This window comes from Galeopterus variegatus, unplaced genomic scaffold, assembly GCF_000696425.1.
Source record: "Galeopterus variegatus unplaced genomic scaffold, G_variegatus-3.0.2 Scaffold4257, whole genome shotgun sequence".
Classification (NCBI taxonomy): domain Eukaryota; kingdom Metazoa; phylum Chordata; class Mammalia; order Dermoptera; family Cynocephalidae; genus Galeopterus; species Galeopterus variegatus.
Window position 1 is genome coordinate 10,372 of NW_007730368.1, and position 16,574 is coordinate 26,945.

Consider the following 16,574-nt stretch of genomic DNA (forward strand, 5'->3'; position numbering starts at 1 on the left):
GGGCACAGAGTTTCTGTGTGGGAAGACTTTTAGCTACAGGTTCTGTACTTTAATGGTTATAGGATTATTCAAGTTTTCCATTCCTTTTTGAGACAGTTTTGGCAAGTTATATACTTGTAATAATTTGTCCATTTTATCTCACTTTTCAACCCAATTAGCATAAAGTTGCCTTTTTAGACAATGGTCAAATTATCACATCAGTGGAAGGCCAAAGACACATGTCCAGACGTTTATATTTGACAAAGTCACAATATCCGCCTTAAAAGGCAGTTGAGACATGGGTGTGCTCAATTTGTTTTCATTAACTGTTTTCCACTTCCAGACCTCTGCAGTGCTACTCCTTCTGACTGGACAACCCTCTCCTCCCCTTCATTACCTGGTGGATTCCTTCTCGTTTTTGAAAACTTGGTTTAGGCACCATATCCTCCAAGATTTCCATAGTCTCCGAACTGGGCTGAGTATCTGTTCTGTGCTCCTACAACCCATTGGACCTATCACTGTTAATGCGCTGACCACACTGCACTGAAATTCTTTCTGTGTCTGCCACCCCCACTAGACTGTGAGCTCCTTCCTCTGTGTCCTCAGAGCAGAGCAGAGGTGATCAGTCAACATTTGTGGAGCTGCTCTGAGCTTGAAACCACTGAATGACCAACTAAGCTCTCTAGCCATATCTCTATATTTCCCCACATACATTTGTTTGCTCCTTCATTTATTTCATTCAATGGGTATTTATTAAGCACCTACTATGTGCCAAGCACTGTTCTAGAAGAATGACCAGTGATGAAGTAGGAAAACTAACAGTGTGGTGCCTTGGAAACCAAGTAAAGAAAGGGTTTCAAGGTATAGATGATCAACTGTGTCAAATGCTGCCAATAGGCTAAATAAGATGAGGTCTAAGACATAACTGTGGCTATAACAATGTGAATGTCATCAGTGACCTCAGCAGTTTGGTGCAGTGGTTGGGCAATAAATCTGATTGGGGCTATTTCAGAAAGGCACTGGGGTATTGGAGGAAAGGAGAAGAACTGAAGAAAGCCGGTATAAATATTTCTTTCAATAAGCCTTGCTGTAAAAGGAAGTAAATAAATATGTGGTGGTGTATTTTGCTATGCAAAGAGTTTTTATTTGCATGCAGTAAACATATCTATTCTTTCTTTCAAAACCTCTGGGTTTCCTATTTTGAGTAGAAATGTGATGGCTGTGGACAGCAACTCTAGTATGAACTTTTCACAGTACATTAATTCCTTTGTCCTTTCTGATGTCTTCCCTATCTTAGGGGCTGAGGGGTCTCCCTGCTGATGTCAAAGTCTGTTTTCCAGTAACCTCAAAAACTTGTGGCTGATTCACAACTGATGTCCCCACATCCACGACTGACCACAGCCACCACTGCAGCCACATGACTGATACCAAATGCTCATGTGGCCACGACTCTTCCTTCCTGGTTCCCACCACCACCACCCATATGAACACATGCAGGCTCTCACAGGCAGAATGTGGAAAAGACCAAAGGACCACATGGATTAGGACCACAAGGTGAGGAGACACAGACCCTCCAGGATATGTTGAAGCAGCGGCAGCAGCAGGCATGACCACACCTCACCCACTCCCCACTGTGATCCTCCCACAGAACGTGACCACCCTGCACACTCAGGCCCAAACAGGAGAACACTGCACAGCAAGACACGTCATTTCTCATAGAGCTCTATTATGGCATATAATAATAGGTACTCTATATAAATTAAATTAAAAATAAAGCTCCAGCAAGTTGCACAGGTTGGCTGTTAATAAATATATCTCTGGGTAATTGTGCCCCAAGACCAGCTCACGACCACTCTCCCTCATCCAGAGAATTATATAAAAATAAATACAGGCTTGGGGGGCTGGAGGGGGAAGACATGCCCAGTTCCATTCTAAAAGTTCTCACTCATACCATCCACCCATCCTCTGTTCCTCTCCCCAGTGGTATCATTGCAGGGAGCCCTATGCTGACTGGAGAGGTCAGGGATGGGAAGGCATCTCTCATCAAGCATTCTCAGAAGCAAAGGACCAAGGTTCCTTCACTGTACAGGCCATATATCCCATCTCAACCCTCTGGGGTGGTGCTGGGGCTGCCCCTCCCAGAAACCAGAGAGTAGGAAGCTGATCCCAAAAGCAGCCCCTATGAGAACCAGGCCAGAGAGAGGCACAGTGCAAGCACCAGGAGGGACACACCACTATTCAGAGCCACAGGGACCACAACCAGTCCAGCCAGAACCCCCAGAGTCTGGGTCAAGGGCCCCCGGAGCTGGGGAGGCAATCCACACACATATTCTTCAGGGACTGCTAGGGTGAGAGACCTCTTTGGGGACTCAAGACTTGGGCCTGCACTTTCTTCATCCTGGGAGCTTACATGGGGCCTGGCCACACTAGGACAGACTTTAGTCCCCAAAGGATCGAGGAGGGTGGGGTTTTGCCCCTGCAGGACCAAAGTAGCTGGCTCCTTGCCAGATATAGGAACCAAGTTGTCTGCAAACTCAGTGGTGATCTCCATCTGGGCTTCTGTCCTGGCCTCCCCAGAAGACCTGGTCATCCTATTCATGTGCAAAGAGTCAGTGTCCTTGCCCATCCCTTTCTCTGGATCCCCAGTGACCTGACCTTTTGTACCCAGAACCATAGGGCTGTCATCTCCCGAGCCCTCGGCCCATGGAAACCACACATCTCCCATAGTGGCTACCACAGAAGGGGCCCCAGAGAGGATTTCCGGAGGTGATTCTTTGGGGCTGTCCCTGTCTGGGCTGGAAGGTGTGATGGAGAGCCCCTCCTCACCCTCCCCATCCTCATCAGGATCTTCAGTATCCTTGATGAGCTCCACGCCACGCCCCAGCCGGGCATAGTGCAGCGTGATCTCCTCAGCCAGGGCACTGTTCAGGGCTCGCTCGGGGCCAGGCCACTTCAAGATCAGGTCGCGGTCCGTGAGTATGCCCAGGGGGTGGCTGGGGGACATCCCCCCATCTGTAGTGCCCTCCCCACCACTCCCTGCCCCACCTGCAGCCACGGCAGCCCGCAGGCGGCTCAGGTGGGACAGGTAGAGCTGCTCCAGCTCCTGGTCAATGGTGTCCTCACCAAGCAGCTCCTCCAACCCACTTACGACCTCCAGCCCCCCAGGGGGCTCATCCATAATAACCCCCACCACGGGGTCCTTTCGACCCCCTCCATTCTCACGCGATACTTCCCATGTAGCCACCACCTGTTGCTGGCTGGGTTCCAGGAAAGGCCCGGCGGCCTCCTCACTTGCATCGGGCCCTGAGGCCTGGTCCCTGGGGGAGCCACCCAGGCCACAGAAAGGGGAGGAGGGGGGAATCCTGATGACCGGTGCCTGGGGGACCTCTGTAAAAGCCACAGGTGGACTGCTTCTGTGGACGTCACCTTCTTCTGGGAGGCTGCCAGTCACTGTAACTTCAGAAACCTGGAGCCATGGGGGAGGGAGGAAGGGAATGAAGTAGAGGAGGGGATGGGACAAGCGGAGACAGTGAGAACTGATGACAGGCCACACCCAGCCCCACAGGAGTTTCCAGATAAAGACGCCTTAAAGAGCACTCTGTAACTCTCTAAATTCCAAAGACTGTGTCATCTATATTAAAACAAAAATAGGTGGAATAAAAAGGAGGCTTCTTGCAGATGGCAAAGCTGAGGAATTCAGTGGGCATCAATATTTGGTAAATGACTATCAGTAAATAGTGTTGGTTTACCTTCAAAACATAGCCAGAATATCCATATGAAATCATGATGTATTTTCTCTTTTAAAAAATTTATTTCCTAGCTCTGTCTTTTGAAAAGACCTAGAAACAATGACAATCTAGTAGCAACAACTTCGCCAAGCCCCCCGGTCTTGGTCTCTAAATACCATTCTCCAGGAAAAAGAACCGGGGCTGTTTAAAGAAATAGCCGTTTCCAGGTTTGAGGCAGGGAAAGTACAGGATGAGCTTGGGACATATTGCCATTGGTAGGATGTGAGGAAGGGCTCACAGAATGATGGGGTGTGTCAAAAGGACAGAGAAGCCAATCTAAATAAGCTCCTACTGGCCAGCGATAGTTCAATTGAAGTATCAAAAAAATAAATAAGTGGAATGGATTGAAACTCATCAAATATGTTTAGAATCCATGAGTTCATAATGACACCAAAACCAAAATCCTTTAATTGGTCATCTTTGAAGTTCATTTTTTTTTCTGAAAACTGGTAAATAAAAGAGAAAAAAATTAAATATTTACACTGCTTTTCCTGTACAAACTATATACGTCAAGGTCGCCAAACAGTTGATGTTGGACAGTTTTTCTTTAGAGAGGAATTCCAGCTAATAAAAGTGGAAATAATGGAATTAAATAGTTAATTCTATTTAAATTAATTTAATAATAGATTAATTTAATAAAATTAATGATTTAATAAATTAATTGAATTTAATAACAAAAGATTAAATATTTGAATAGAATTAATAAATTAATAAAAAGAGTAAGAAACATGCTTCCACCTGGACACAATCAGCCAAATCCAGACTGTGGGAAACTCTACAAGACAAACAAGGTTTCTTCGACAAACAAATTGCAAGGAAAGAAAGTAGAGGAAATTTTAAAAATTTAAAGAGACACATCAACCAAGTGCAATGTGTCAACCTTGTTTGGATCCTAAAACATTTATAAGGAAATGTGAACACTGACCAAATATTGATGATACTAAGGAATTACTGTTAATTTTCTGAGCTGTGATGATGGCACTGTGGATTTTTTAAAGAGTTCTTAATTTTCTGAGATACAAACCAAATTATTTATGGCTGGGATCATGTCTGGATTTTTTCCAAAAAAAATCCATAGGAAATGGGAAGGGAGGAGGCGGGGATATAGATAAATAGGAATGGCCATGTGTTGATATTTGTTGAAGCCAGGAAAAGGTGTATGTAGGTTCATTATACTAAGTCTCTTCACTTTTATGTGAGGGGTCTTCAAAAAGTTCATAGAAAGATTCATATTACCTTTTAATTCTACTTTTCCACAAACTTATTGAAGTACCCTCATATGTTTGACATTTTTTGGAGTAAAAAGTTAAAATACACACACACCCTTCGGGAATCTCTCTACCTCCCCTGCCACCAGTCACAGCTTGCCTGGACTGCTGCAGTGGCCTCCTCATCATAGGTCCCCTGCTTCTGCCCTTGCCCGACAGTCTATTTTCCATGCAGCAGCCAGAGGAAGCCTGTTAAATCCTAAGTCAGATCCCATTCCCCCTCTGCTCACGACCTTCCTGTGGCTCCCCTCACTCAGAGTAAAAGCCAAAGCCCTCACTGTGGCCCTCCAGGCCATCCCCAATCCGGCCCCTGCCACCTCTCTGCCCTCACTCCCCACAGCTCTCCCCATCACCCCCTCTGCTCCTGCCACACTGGCCTTTTTGCTGTTCCTCACACAGGCTAGTCATGGCCCCACCTCAGAACTTTGCACTTACCTGGGATATTCTTCCCCTAGTTATCCACATGGCTGACTCTTTCACCTTCTTCTGATCTTTGTTCAAATCTCACTTGTCACTAAAGGCCTTCCCAGGCCGCCCAATCTAAAGTTACAAATGTCCCCCATCTCTCTCTCTCTCTGTGTCTCACACACACACACACACACACACACACACTCTCTCCCTATCCCTTTTTTTCCCTTAGCACTCATCCTCATCTAAAATACTATACATTTTAACAATTATTTTACGTTATCATGTCTTACCCCACTAACACGTAAGCCCCACGAAGACAGTGTTTTTGTTAATGACTGTATTTCCGGTGTATATTACAGCGCTTGGCACAGAGCAAGCACTCGGTAAATAGTTGCTAATACAGCAAATGAAATTTCTGAAAGCCCAGGTGAATCACCGACATTTGTGCCCTCCCTCTGACCTAGGGTGGGCCTAGAGCTAGTCAGCCCCACCCCCTAGCCCAGCTGTGGTCAAACTGAACCTCCTATTGGGTTGTCCACCCTGAGGCTGCAAGGGCCACTTACCTGAAGTGTCATCTGGGGCCATGGACGGAGAGGGGTGGGGGCCACCAGGGGACCCACTGACTCCTGGACATCAGGATGCTCTGCTGAAGAGAAGAGAAGGGCAGTTGGGGTGAGACAGGCATACAAAGAAAGCATGATTTTGTTAAGAAAATCTGCAATTCTAGCCAATTGGAACCTTTGCCACTTAAGCTTTCTGTGATGGTCTAAGACAGAGGGTGCCTCTTGGTTTTTATGGAAAGAAAAAGGGAAGGAAGAAAGAAATGGTAAACATGGGTGAAAACTCCTGAAGCTTGCCAATTGCTTACCCACAGCAGGGCTATTATCATCCATGTTCTTCATTCTCAGCTCCTCCTCGTTAGGCCTGCAGGGCAGAGGAGAGAGTACATGGATCTGACACCCCGAGAGATGAGTTCGGCCACACACTGGCACCTTCTGAGCCTCTGTAGCAGCCCAGCTTCACCTGACAACTGTGTTTTCTCTTCTACTGCCTCTTTTTACCCCTTGATCATAAAAGTCCTACACACTCACTATAGAAAATTTACAAAATACAAGGAAGTATAAAGAAGCAAGAAAAAAAAATTACACATCAACTAGGGGCAACCACTGTTACCATTTTGGAAAATTTCATTCCAGATGTCCTGTGAAATTATTTATATTCCACAGACATAATTTCACAGCTGGCTTTGTCCACTTAACAGTAAGAAACATCATTATATAGTTTTGCAAACATTTAAAATGGCTGCTTAATACTCATATCACATGGGCTTGCCATAATTTATGTAGTCATTCCCTTCCTACTGAGTAGCTAGATTGTTTTTTTCATTTTTCTGTTACAAAGCAAACTTCAGCAAACAGCATCAGGCATAGTTTTATCAACACTTTGAGTCACTTCTTTAGGGTAAATTCCTAGCTGTGGAGGAACCTAGCTTTTCTGAGAAAGAGCAGGTGGAAAAGACTCTGGGACACAGGAAGCAGCACAGGGGAGGAAGGAAAATGAATGGAGGACAGGAAGGGGGTCAAGAGGCCTGCATCCCTATGCCAGCCCTTTCCCCATCCCCGTATCAGCTCGGCAGGTCGTTTCCTCACCTGTAAAACAGGCAGGGGGAGCCAGGATGTGCACATCACGCACAGGGGAGTCAAGAGGAATGTGAATGAGAGCTAGACATCAGGGCCCGGCACAGAGGAAGGGCTGAATCAATGGTACATATTTACTGGTCTGGTTCCTCTTTTGCCAGGCAAGTCAGATCTCTGAGTGGCACAAGCCATGTGTATTTCAGCCAGATCCTGCCAGGGGTGGGGTCTCATCACGGAGAAATCCCTGTTCTTATTCTCACAAATGAGTATCAAATGTCTACAGATTCAGGCAAATAAGGGAAACATTAACTAAACGTGTTCAGAAGCCTGAGAGCAGCTGAGGCAATTGCTCAGAACTTCTTCCTCCTAAGGGGCAACATGACAATATTGACATTTCTGGAAATGGTTGAAACTTTTTGAAAATACCTAATCAATTACCTTAGGAGAAAAAGAGTATCCAGACACGGTAATCACTATGGCATCAGGCACTGTTCTAAGTACTTCACATATATCAATTTAATCTTCACAGTCACCCTATGAGATAGGTACTTTCAATCCTCTGAAATAGGCAGAACTATCATTCCCATCTCACAGATGATGAAACAGAGGCTGAGTAAATGGCTCAAGGTCATGCAGCCAGGATCAAAACCCGGGCCTTCTGGCTCTTAACCAACAAGCAGCTGCTTCTTGGACACGGAAAAGTGGGGTCTTACCCAACCTCATCTCCAATCCTTTCTAGAAGTAGAGAGAGGCATCAATAATAGAAAAGATCCCTCCCTCCTCCTTCATACAGGGTTTTCTTTGGACCCGCCTTTGCCGATATATTCATTCCCAGTTTCCCTGCCTCCATGGAACATGTGGCTAGGAGACCACAAGACACAGAGCAGCTGCAAGAACTGCTTTTTATTAACACGCACAGGGAGGAAACTTGAACCACGTATATGGATCTAGAATTAGAAAGCTCTGAAAGGACAGTCTGTCTTCTTCTGTGGTCTAGGGCTCATGTATCTCACCAGAGGTATTTGAATCAGAATATTCTGGAGCCTGGGGTAGGTCTAAAATCCAGGTCTTTGGATTTGTGGCTCAGCACAATTTCTGCCGGGCTGCACTGACTGACTTCTTTTACTGGCATAGTCCTTCATTACAGAAAACATCATCTTCCTAGGATCTTCTAAGCCAAGCTTCAAGAAGACCCACAAACAGGCAGAAAGCCAACTCTCCCTCCCATGTGCAGGACTAGGCAAGTCTTCCCCTGCCATCTGGCTCAGTCCTGACACACATGACAACCAGACTTCTAAAAGCCACTACAGAGTCATAGATGTGAGAGAAAAGGGAAGAACTTGGGAAGCAGCCAGCCAGCAGGAAAAGGACTCCACCATTCAGTTGAAGCAGAAGAGAGAGATGAAAAACAAATACAAAATAAATCCTTCTGTTCCAGAGCATCTCTTCCATAGCTGAGGACAGTGAGGAGAGAAATCAAAAAATCAGGTCAACCAATTGAACCCATGCCAACATCCACGAAGTCAGCAGAAGCAAACAGGTCATTCTCCCTACCTCCAAAGTCAGAGAAACGAAAGCAGGAGGCACACGTATTTAACGCTCACCTTATGCAACATGGTCCCTTTTCATTGATACATCAAGTCATCTGAAAACCTTCACAGCTATCCTTCAAAACAACACCCTCCCTTTTTACAAAAGCAGAAACTAAGGCTTGAGGGACTTTGTCTCTACACCAACTGACTACACGCCACACTGATAACATCCAACGAGGGCTCCACTTTGAAGACAGTGTTTGAAATTTGCGCTCAAAAAAAAAAAACAAACAAAAAAAAACACCCAAATATCCTTGAACTGTCTTTCACAGTAAAAATTCAGGGGAAGCTATGACTTCAATCAAAATGAGGATAGTAAGAGAAATCGAGTACAGATGTATACTGACTCACTGATCAGTAACAGAGAAGAGATGTTCTTAGAAAAATGGGGAGGGAGGAAATTAAGAACAAAACTGTACTTACAGTATACCTGCTAATTTTCAAGAAGGAAACCTGCTCTTTTGGCACCAGCCCCACAAAGCCACGTGGCACCCCCTCAAGGGCAGTGGGCAGTAGTGGGCCAGGGCTCACAGACCTGGGGACGTCTTGGCACACATCATTTGGGTGCTTGTGAGCACTAATCAAGCCGGTGTCACCTAGAAGGGGTCACCTCGGGCCTGCATGCCAGTCTCCTGGGCATGAAAATTCCTCCTGCCATCAGGAAACTCAATAGCTGCTGACATCAAACAGTAAAGAGGAGACCAGGGGGTGAGATTTTGGAAAGACATGGTGTTGGCCCCTGTATAGGCCAGCCAAGACAGAACAGAAAGGTAAATTGCCAGAGTTAGAGAGTGAGTGAGCCAGCAAGGGCTGACAAGCCCCATGGAGAAAAGCAGACTCTCAGAGCACCACATCATTGCCATCACCACCGCCACCTGACTCCCCTGTGAGCACACCCCTAGTGCTCATGTTTTCAGAGAACTTTGCCAGCCCAAAGTGGGTCAGACGCCGAAACCCAAAGGGAAACTCAGCAGACCCCAGCTCCCATATAGACAACCTGAAGATAATGCTGACTCTCTAGGGGGCAGGTGGCTTCAGAAACCTGCCCTGCGATACTTGGAATCCGTTACCCTGAGCCATCTGCTTTCTGAAAAGAACAGAGTTTGAAGGTGACTGTGAAAGCCACCAACAAGTTATGTGGGGCACTGCCCTGCCTTCCCCAACAAGTGTGTCAGCCTCAACCCTGGGACCTGCAGACAAACCAACAGGGCGGAGAGCAGTCCATCATGCCATGAGCTTCTTTTACAGCAGTGACCTAATTCTTTGGCCAGGACCCACAGTAAGAAATCCATTTCACATCATCACCCACACACGTGTAAATATATATAGACATAACTGAATGGTTGCTCTTTGAATGAAATAATACTTACCTTTACTGCATGTTTTGATGCATTCAAATTAACCTTCACACTATGCTATTTTTTTTAATGTTTGTTGGAACCCATTAAATTGATTTCACATCTCAATAAAGAGTTGGGACATGCAAACTTGAATAATCCCAGGTCTGCCACCTACCAGCTGTATGGCCTAGGGCAAGTTACTTAAACTCTCTGTGCCTCAGTTTCCTCATCTGTAAAGAGGGGATACTAGTTGTTGATCACATCAAGGAAATATTTGAAAAGCACCTATAAAGCGCTTAACAGTAATCCCCTCCAAATACCCATTCAGGGAAACACAGGCTCTGAAAAGTAAGGCAACTTGCCCAACATTGCTCAGCTGGTAAGACGCATCCTGCAGCCTGGTACAGCAGTTAAGAAATGGGCACTAGTGCAGGACCACGCAGGCTCAGATCCCAGCCCAGGCCCACATTCTTAAACATAATGTCCTGCCAGTTTTCTGTGGAATAAAAGGGTATCGCTTTCACCTAAAATCCTCGCTCTTTAGACAACTAAGATGACCCCTGACCCATCCTGTTTCAGCTCTGGTTGTTCTGGTTTCCCCTAAGGCTGCCAACTCAGACACCAGTTGGATCCCCATCCATTCAGTTACAGGTGCACCTAAAAACATTGAGGCCTTACTGTGGATCAGCCCCGGTGACAGATCCTGGGGACATGATGGTCAGCAACCCCGAACAGGAAGCTTACAACTCAGTGTGGAGGAAGACATCAAAAAAATACTCAAACTCATTCTTTCAACAAACATTTATTGAGCACCTGCTAAGTGCCAGGTACCGTGGCAGGCCTGCGAGAATACAGTGGTGAACAAAAGCAGACCATGTCCCTACCCCTCACGGAGCTTACAGTCTAGCAGGGCAGAAAGTGTCATCCAATAATCCCCTAATGAAGGTCTAACTACAAACTGAGGCCAGTGTCTTCAGAAAAGGAAAGAATGCCCTAGAACAAGGGGCCCTGGCCCAGACTGCAAGGTCAGGGAGGGCTTAAGGATGCTTAAAAGGAAAACAAACAAGGGAGGAGGTAGGGGAGTGAGAGCCCGCTTAGGAACACTGTGGGGGAGGTGAGAAATATAGTCCTAATCAATGTGAGTTTCAGGCTCTGGGATATCAGTCAAGTGAAGACATGAAGGTTTTTTTGGGGTTTTTTTGTTTTTTTAAAGATGACCGGTAAGGGGATCTCAACCCTTGGCATGGTGCTGTCAGCACCATGCTTGGCCAATGAGCCAACCAGCCATCCCTATATAGGATCCAAACCTGTGGCCTTGGTGTTATCAGCACTGCACTCTCCTGAGTGAGCCACGGGCCGGCCCCAAGACATGAAGTTTGGATGCATAAGGCTGAAGGAAACAGCACAGAGAAAGAGAAAGGCCAAAGAGTTCAGAGGAAAAGCAGCAGTGTGGTCCCAAGGAAAGGGAAGAAAGTGTTTTCAGCAGGAGCGGTCAACCACCTCAAGAAGAAAACCAACAAACTGCCTATGGAATTTGGCAGAGGCAGGGGGCGTGGAGAAAGAAAGTGCAGGCAACTCTTTAGAGGTGGCAGACAGTGAAGGGGAGGAGAGGGGTTAGGTGCTGGCCGGGAGCAGTGGGGAGAGAAGGTGGGTTCAGTAAAGACGCTGGCATGGGTAAAAGTCAAGAGAGAGGACAAGGTAAGGAGGGCAGTGGAACATCTGCCAGGAGAGAAAGGGTAACTGATGACGTCAGGTTCTGGAGCAAGTGGCTGAAAATGGGATCCAGAGTGCAGGAGGGTGACCTGGCCTGAGGGAGGAGAAAGGACCCCTCCTCACCTGCAATACAAGGGAAGGAAATCGGTTTGCAGGCTTACAGGTCACAAATTGTAGGGAGTTCCATTCTTATGGCTTCTGTTTTATTCTTTGAAGCAAGTGGTAAAGTCTAAGGTAAAGAATAGTTGAAAAAGTCACATCGGAGAGGAGACAAGAGCAGATCAGAAAAATATAGGAGGACTGCCAGGCAGGGTAGAAATTGATCCAGAATTCATGGCGATGCTCATCTTCTCTGCTACGTGACATTCTCTAACAGGGCTTGCCTACTGGGCTGATCAGCACTATGAAAAAACTGGGGGCCTGAGGTTGGGGAAGACAGGTTTCCCTGAGGAAGTCCTCGTGGAACTGAAGGATCAACATGAGGAGACTGCAAGGGATACAGAACAAACATCTCTGGTGAAGGAAAACAGCATGGGCAATGGCCCTGAGGCAGGAAGAAGAAAGGCACTTCGAAGTAACACAAAGACCATGGTGACAGATCAGAAACAGAGACCAGTATGAGGTAAGACTAGGAGCCAGTGGAGGCCAGATAGAGGGACAGGGTGGTGGGTGCTTGAAGGCCATGGTGAGGCTTTCTTGATCTTTATTTTTAAGAGTAATAGAGCACCGAAGGGTGTTAAGACAAGGCAGACCAGGAGGGCTCCCCCTGCCTCCCACCAACCCTGGGACTTTGGACTCTGGGAGTCTTGGTTTGCTCATCCAGGAAAGAGGGGTTAAAAACAGTCTATTTCAGGGAATACTGTCAGGATTAAATGAGACTCTGTATGAAAATACTCAGCAAAGTGCCTAGCAAAGAGCAGGGGCTTTGCCAGTCCTCATCGAACAAGCCCTCTAGACCTGTCCTTCCCATCCAGTTCCAACACAAGCCCTCTGACATCTTAGGACCAGTCTGCATCTCTTTTTCTCTGCTTGAACCTATCACTGTGCCCAGCACATAGTAGGCCCTCAATAAACACTTGTTGATGGATGGTCTCCAAGCCTAACAGTTAGCAAAAGCCTGGTCCAGTAACCTAGGGAAAGCAGCCATTTGGGTTTCTGAACTATATCCCAATGGCTACTACAGACTTCTCCCTGTTATGGCTGTGCCCAGTGCACACTGAGCCTGCAGCCAACATTTCCTGAACAGGAAGCCCTCTACGATGGGGATCCCACAGCTAAAGGATATCCCCTGAGATCCTTCACCCTTTCCCAAGAGGGCTGGGTCGCAGAGGGTAGCTGTTCTTCAACAGCGCTCCAAGTCAGCAGCAGCACACAGGTTTTAGAACAATAATAAGTTGAAATGTACTCGCCAAGAAAGCTACCGACCTACAAAGCAAACCTTATCGCTGATCTTGCAATGAGCACCAACCTCCCCTTTGCAAGAGCTGAGATCAAAAGATAAAGAAGCTATCAAAAAGCCATCTGCCCACTTAAAATAATATCACAAGTCATGTTAGGAACCACAGACCTGGGGCCAGATACCAAAACAATTGTCTGAACGGGCTGCTTCAATTTCTCCTTAAAACCACTCACGCATTTTAAAAGAAAAACACCCTCTCCACCACCTTGGCCCTGCAAGGTTTTGATTTCTCTGTTGCCTTCCTCTCACACTCTTTAAAATGACCAAACTCCATTACCCAAACTGTCGCATCTTACAGACAAGGCTTCCACAACAGCCAACTCGGAAGACGACTTGGGAAAAGTCAAAGAAATGAAGGCGGTTCTGAGGCACAGGAACTCCTCAATATCTTGATCTGGGTGGTAGTTATACAAGTGCATATATATGTACAAGTCAATTGAGCTGCACACTTAAGATCAGCACACTATACATAGGTATACCTCAATAAAGCAAAAAGCAAAAAAAAAAAAATTTTTTTTTAGATTAAAAGTAAAAGGAAAGCATGACATGCTGGGAACACCAAGAATAAAATCTTGCATTTGTCCTTAATCCTGACAGGCCTTCAAGAGGATCAGTAGTTAAAAAAAAAAAAAATGTTCCCTAGCATTTCCTCCCTGGTCCTGTCACTCACTAGCTAGGTGACCTTGAGTAAGCTGGCTCACCTCTCTGAGCTACCTGTTTCCCCCTCTATTAAACATGGATAATCATAACACCTATACCACACAGCATGCACAGCAGGCCTCAGGGAAAGAATGGACCTGACACCCTTAGCAAAGAAACCAATAAATGCCGGCCACTATTATCTTTCACAACTACCACCATGTTCCAGTTACCTTGCCCATGTTTTCTGTGTCCAATACAATTACGCAAAGCAACTGTCATTCCCCTTTAGCGGATGAGGAAACTGAGGCAAGGCCACACAGCTGATGATGGGCAGAGCCGAGTTTAGGAGGGGAGTCCAAGGAACTGTACGCTTGACTCCCTAAACGTTAATACTAGCTAACACCTACATGGCACTACTTTGAGCCAGGCTCAGTTCTGAGTGCTTTTACTCGTATCCTGTGACGTATGTGCTATAATTCTCTGTGTTTTACAGATGAGGGTCCTGAGGCACAGTGCAGTTAAATGAGTTGGCCAAGGTCACAAAGCCAGTAAATGGCAGGGCTGGGATTTGAACCCAGGCAATCTGATGCCAGAACCCATGCTCTTAATGCTAAAAGGAAAGCCATGCTGTCTGCCCCACTTAGAGTAAGTCTCAGGTTACAGTGAGGCTTAAGGTCGGTAAATGGGTGCCTGCCTGCTTGCTCACTTACCCAGGCACATCTTCCCACCAGCCCAGAACAAGTCCTTTCTGAGCTACTCACAGCCTAAGGCCCTACCAGGACCAGCAGATCCCATAAACATCTTGCTTTAGCCATCGGCTTCTCATCAAACATATACAAGGTCCAAAAAGCATTTTTCCATTCCCATTCCTCCCAGGAGCAGGGAAATGAATGTATTTTAGGGAGAATCTACTGATCCCGGGATAGACTTATGTGACTATAGAAAGAATCAGGCCCAGCTGCTGCCCTTAAAAACTCGTAGCTTCTTAGAAGACACCTAGGAAAACCTAGTATCAGGGCCTCCTGGGATATAACTGGTTCCTTCTCCCAGCCCCTGAGCAGTCACAGGTTTTGTAGCAAAAAACAAGACACATGAGCTTCAAGTCCACTCCCCATCTGGTTCTGCCTCTTAACAGAGCCACTACTTCCCAGTGAGGTTCAGCCCCTCACCTCTGCAGGAGGCCTCAGACAAGATTAGAGCATAACAGTAAAGAGAGTGCACAGGCTTTAAGGTCAGACAGGGCTGAGTTGGAATAGCCAGGTGCCATCACTTCCTCAACCAGTTTCTCCACCTCTGGATCCCTGGTTTCCTGCTGTGAGATGGGGATCAGACTCCCTACCCCTACTATGTCACTGCAATTCTCTCCACTCCACCACATTGCCCTTCATTCACACGAAGCTCATTCCCACCTCAGGACCTTTGCACCTGCTGTTCCCTCTACCTAGAACACCCTTGTTCCACAGACATACATAACTGCTATCATTCAGGACTCAGGTTAAATGGCACCTCCTTAAAAAAGTCATGTTTCCTTTTCTACAAACTCTTCCCCTCCCCCTCTCCCATATCTGTGCATTAACTCTTCTTTATCATCATCCAGGACTCACCTCCTCAAAGGCTCTCCCTGAACATGTCTAAAGCAGCCATTCCCTCCCAATCTATCCCCTTACTCCTCTCAGCAGCTAAGCTTATCTGTTAATCTTTCCTGCTTGCTTGTTTTTTCAAACTGTCTCCCATAAGAACCTGTATGATCCTTGAGGGTAGGGAAGATGTCTGTCTTGTTCAGGGCTTTACAGTGGAACTCAATAAATGAATGAATGAAACCCCAGTAATTGAAACAGTGCCTAGCACATGTTTGGCCTCCATTACTCTTTGACAAACTGACTGAATGCACCCTCCTCCCGGTCCTGGAGAGCAGGCCTGAGGGGTTCCTGGGCGGGATGCTTGTCCTCCATCCTAGACACAGCCCTGCGTTGGAGGAGGTGGCGCTGGCAGACATTACCTGCGCCTCACTGGCTTCATGCAGCTCTTCAGCTGCCTGGCCTCAGCCTCCACGGGACCCTGGCACTCGGGCTGTGGCTCCAGCTGCTGCAGCTGCTGCTGCTGGGGCAGCCCTTCAGCATCAGTGGGTGTGGGAGCGGGTGCGATCCGGAGCAGGACTGTGTAGTTGCGGCCGTGGTTGTTGGCCCAAAAAGTGCCCTCGGGGGTCTCATAGCGCACCACGAAGTCGAGGCGTGCCCCGTCGCCCGCGCCCTCAGCAAAGGGCAGCTGGAAGGCAAAGCGGTCGGTGCGGCCGCCGTCGTCGGGCGAGGAGGCGGAGGCCTGGCTGGGGCCTAGGCCAAGACCCAGATCCAGGATGGGATCTCCTGCTCCTGTTCCTCCCGCTCCTGCCCCCGGAAGGCTGCGCGGGACGTAGCGCGCTGGGTGGTCGCAGAAGGAAGCCCAGCCGTCGTGTGAGGCCCGCACGTGCACCGCCTTCTCGAAGGAGCGGTTCAGCACGCGTACCAACCCGCGCAGCACCGGCGGGCGCCCCCCAGGCACCCACACCCCGGCACCCCCGGGGACCGCTCCGGGAGGCGGTAGCAGCGCCTCCAGCTCCACCATGACGCGCCCCAAGCGCTCCAAACGGCCCAGCGCGGGCGGCAGCGAAAATGAGGGCACCAGGTAAAAACCCCCGCCAGCGGTGACAGGGCACGGCGGCGAGGGCTTAGGGCAAGCCTCCTCTTCCTCCACCCCTTCATCCCCATC

The 16,574-nt window shown here is 47.5% G+C and overlaps 1 protein-coding gene across 1 annotated transcript; it reads right to left on the minus strand.

Moving 5' to 3' along the window:
- Positions 1–1,099: 1,099 nt before the first annotated feature.
- Positions 1,100–15,937, minus strand: PPP1R3F (protein phosphatase 1, regulatory subunit 3F). Its single transcript, XM_008587150.1, has 4 exons — positions 15,829–15,937; positions 6,315–6,370; positions 6,010–6,089; positions 1,100–3,445 (listed from the first exon to the last, which is right to left on the minus strand). Exons 1-4 carry the CDS (start codon positions 15,846–15,848, stop codon positions 2,159–2,161), a joined length of 1,443 nt encoding a protein of 480 aa, XP_008585372.1. The 5' UTR covers positions 15,849–15,937; the 3' UTR covers positions 1,100–2,158.
- Positions 15,938–16,574: the final 637 nt, after the last annotated feature.

What these genes read in the sequence shown, in the direction of transcription:
- PPP1R3F (XM_008587150.1), bottom strand. Translation starts at nt 15,848, where the DNA reads ATGAAGCCAGTGAGGCGCAG. An exon ending in ATGAAGCCAGTGAGGCGCAG is followed by an intron (nt 6,371 to 15,828) that starts GTAATGTCTGCC and finishes TCTGCCCTGCAG; the next exon opens with GCCTAACGAGGAGGAGCTGA. An exon ending in TGATAATAGCCCTGCTGTGG is followed by an intron (nt 6,090 to 6,314) that starts GTAAGCAATTGG and finishes TCTCTTCAGCAG; the next exon opens with AGCATCCTGATGTCCAGGAG.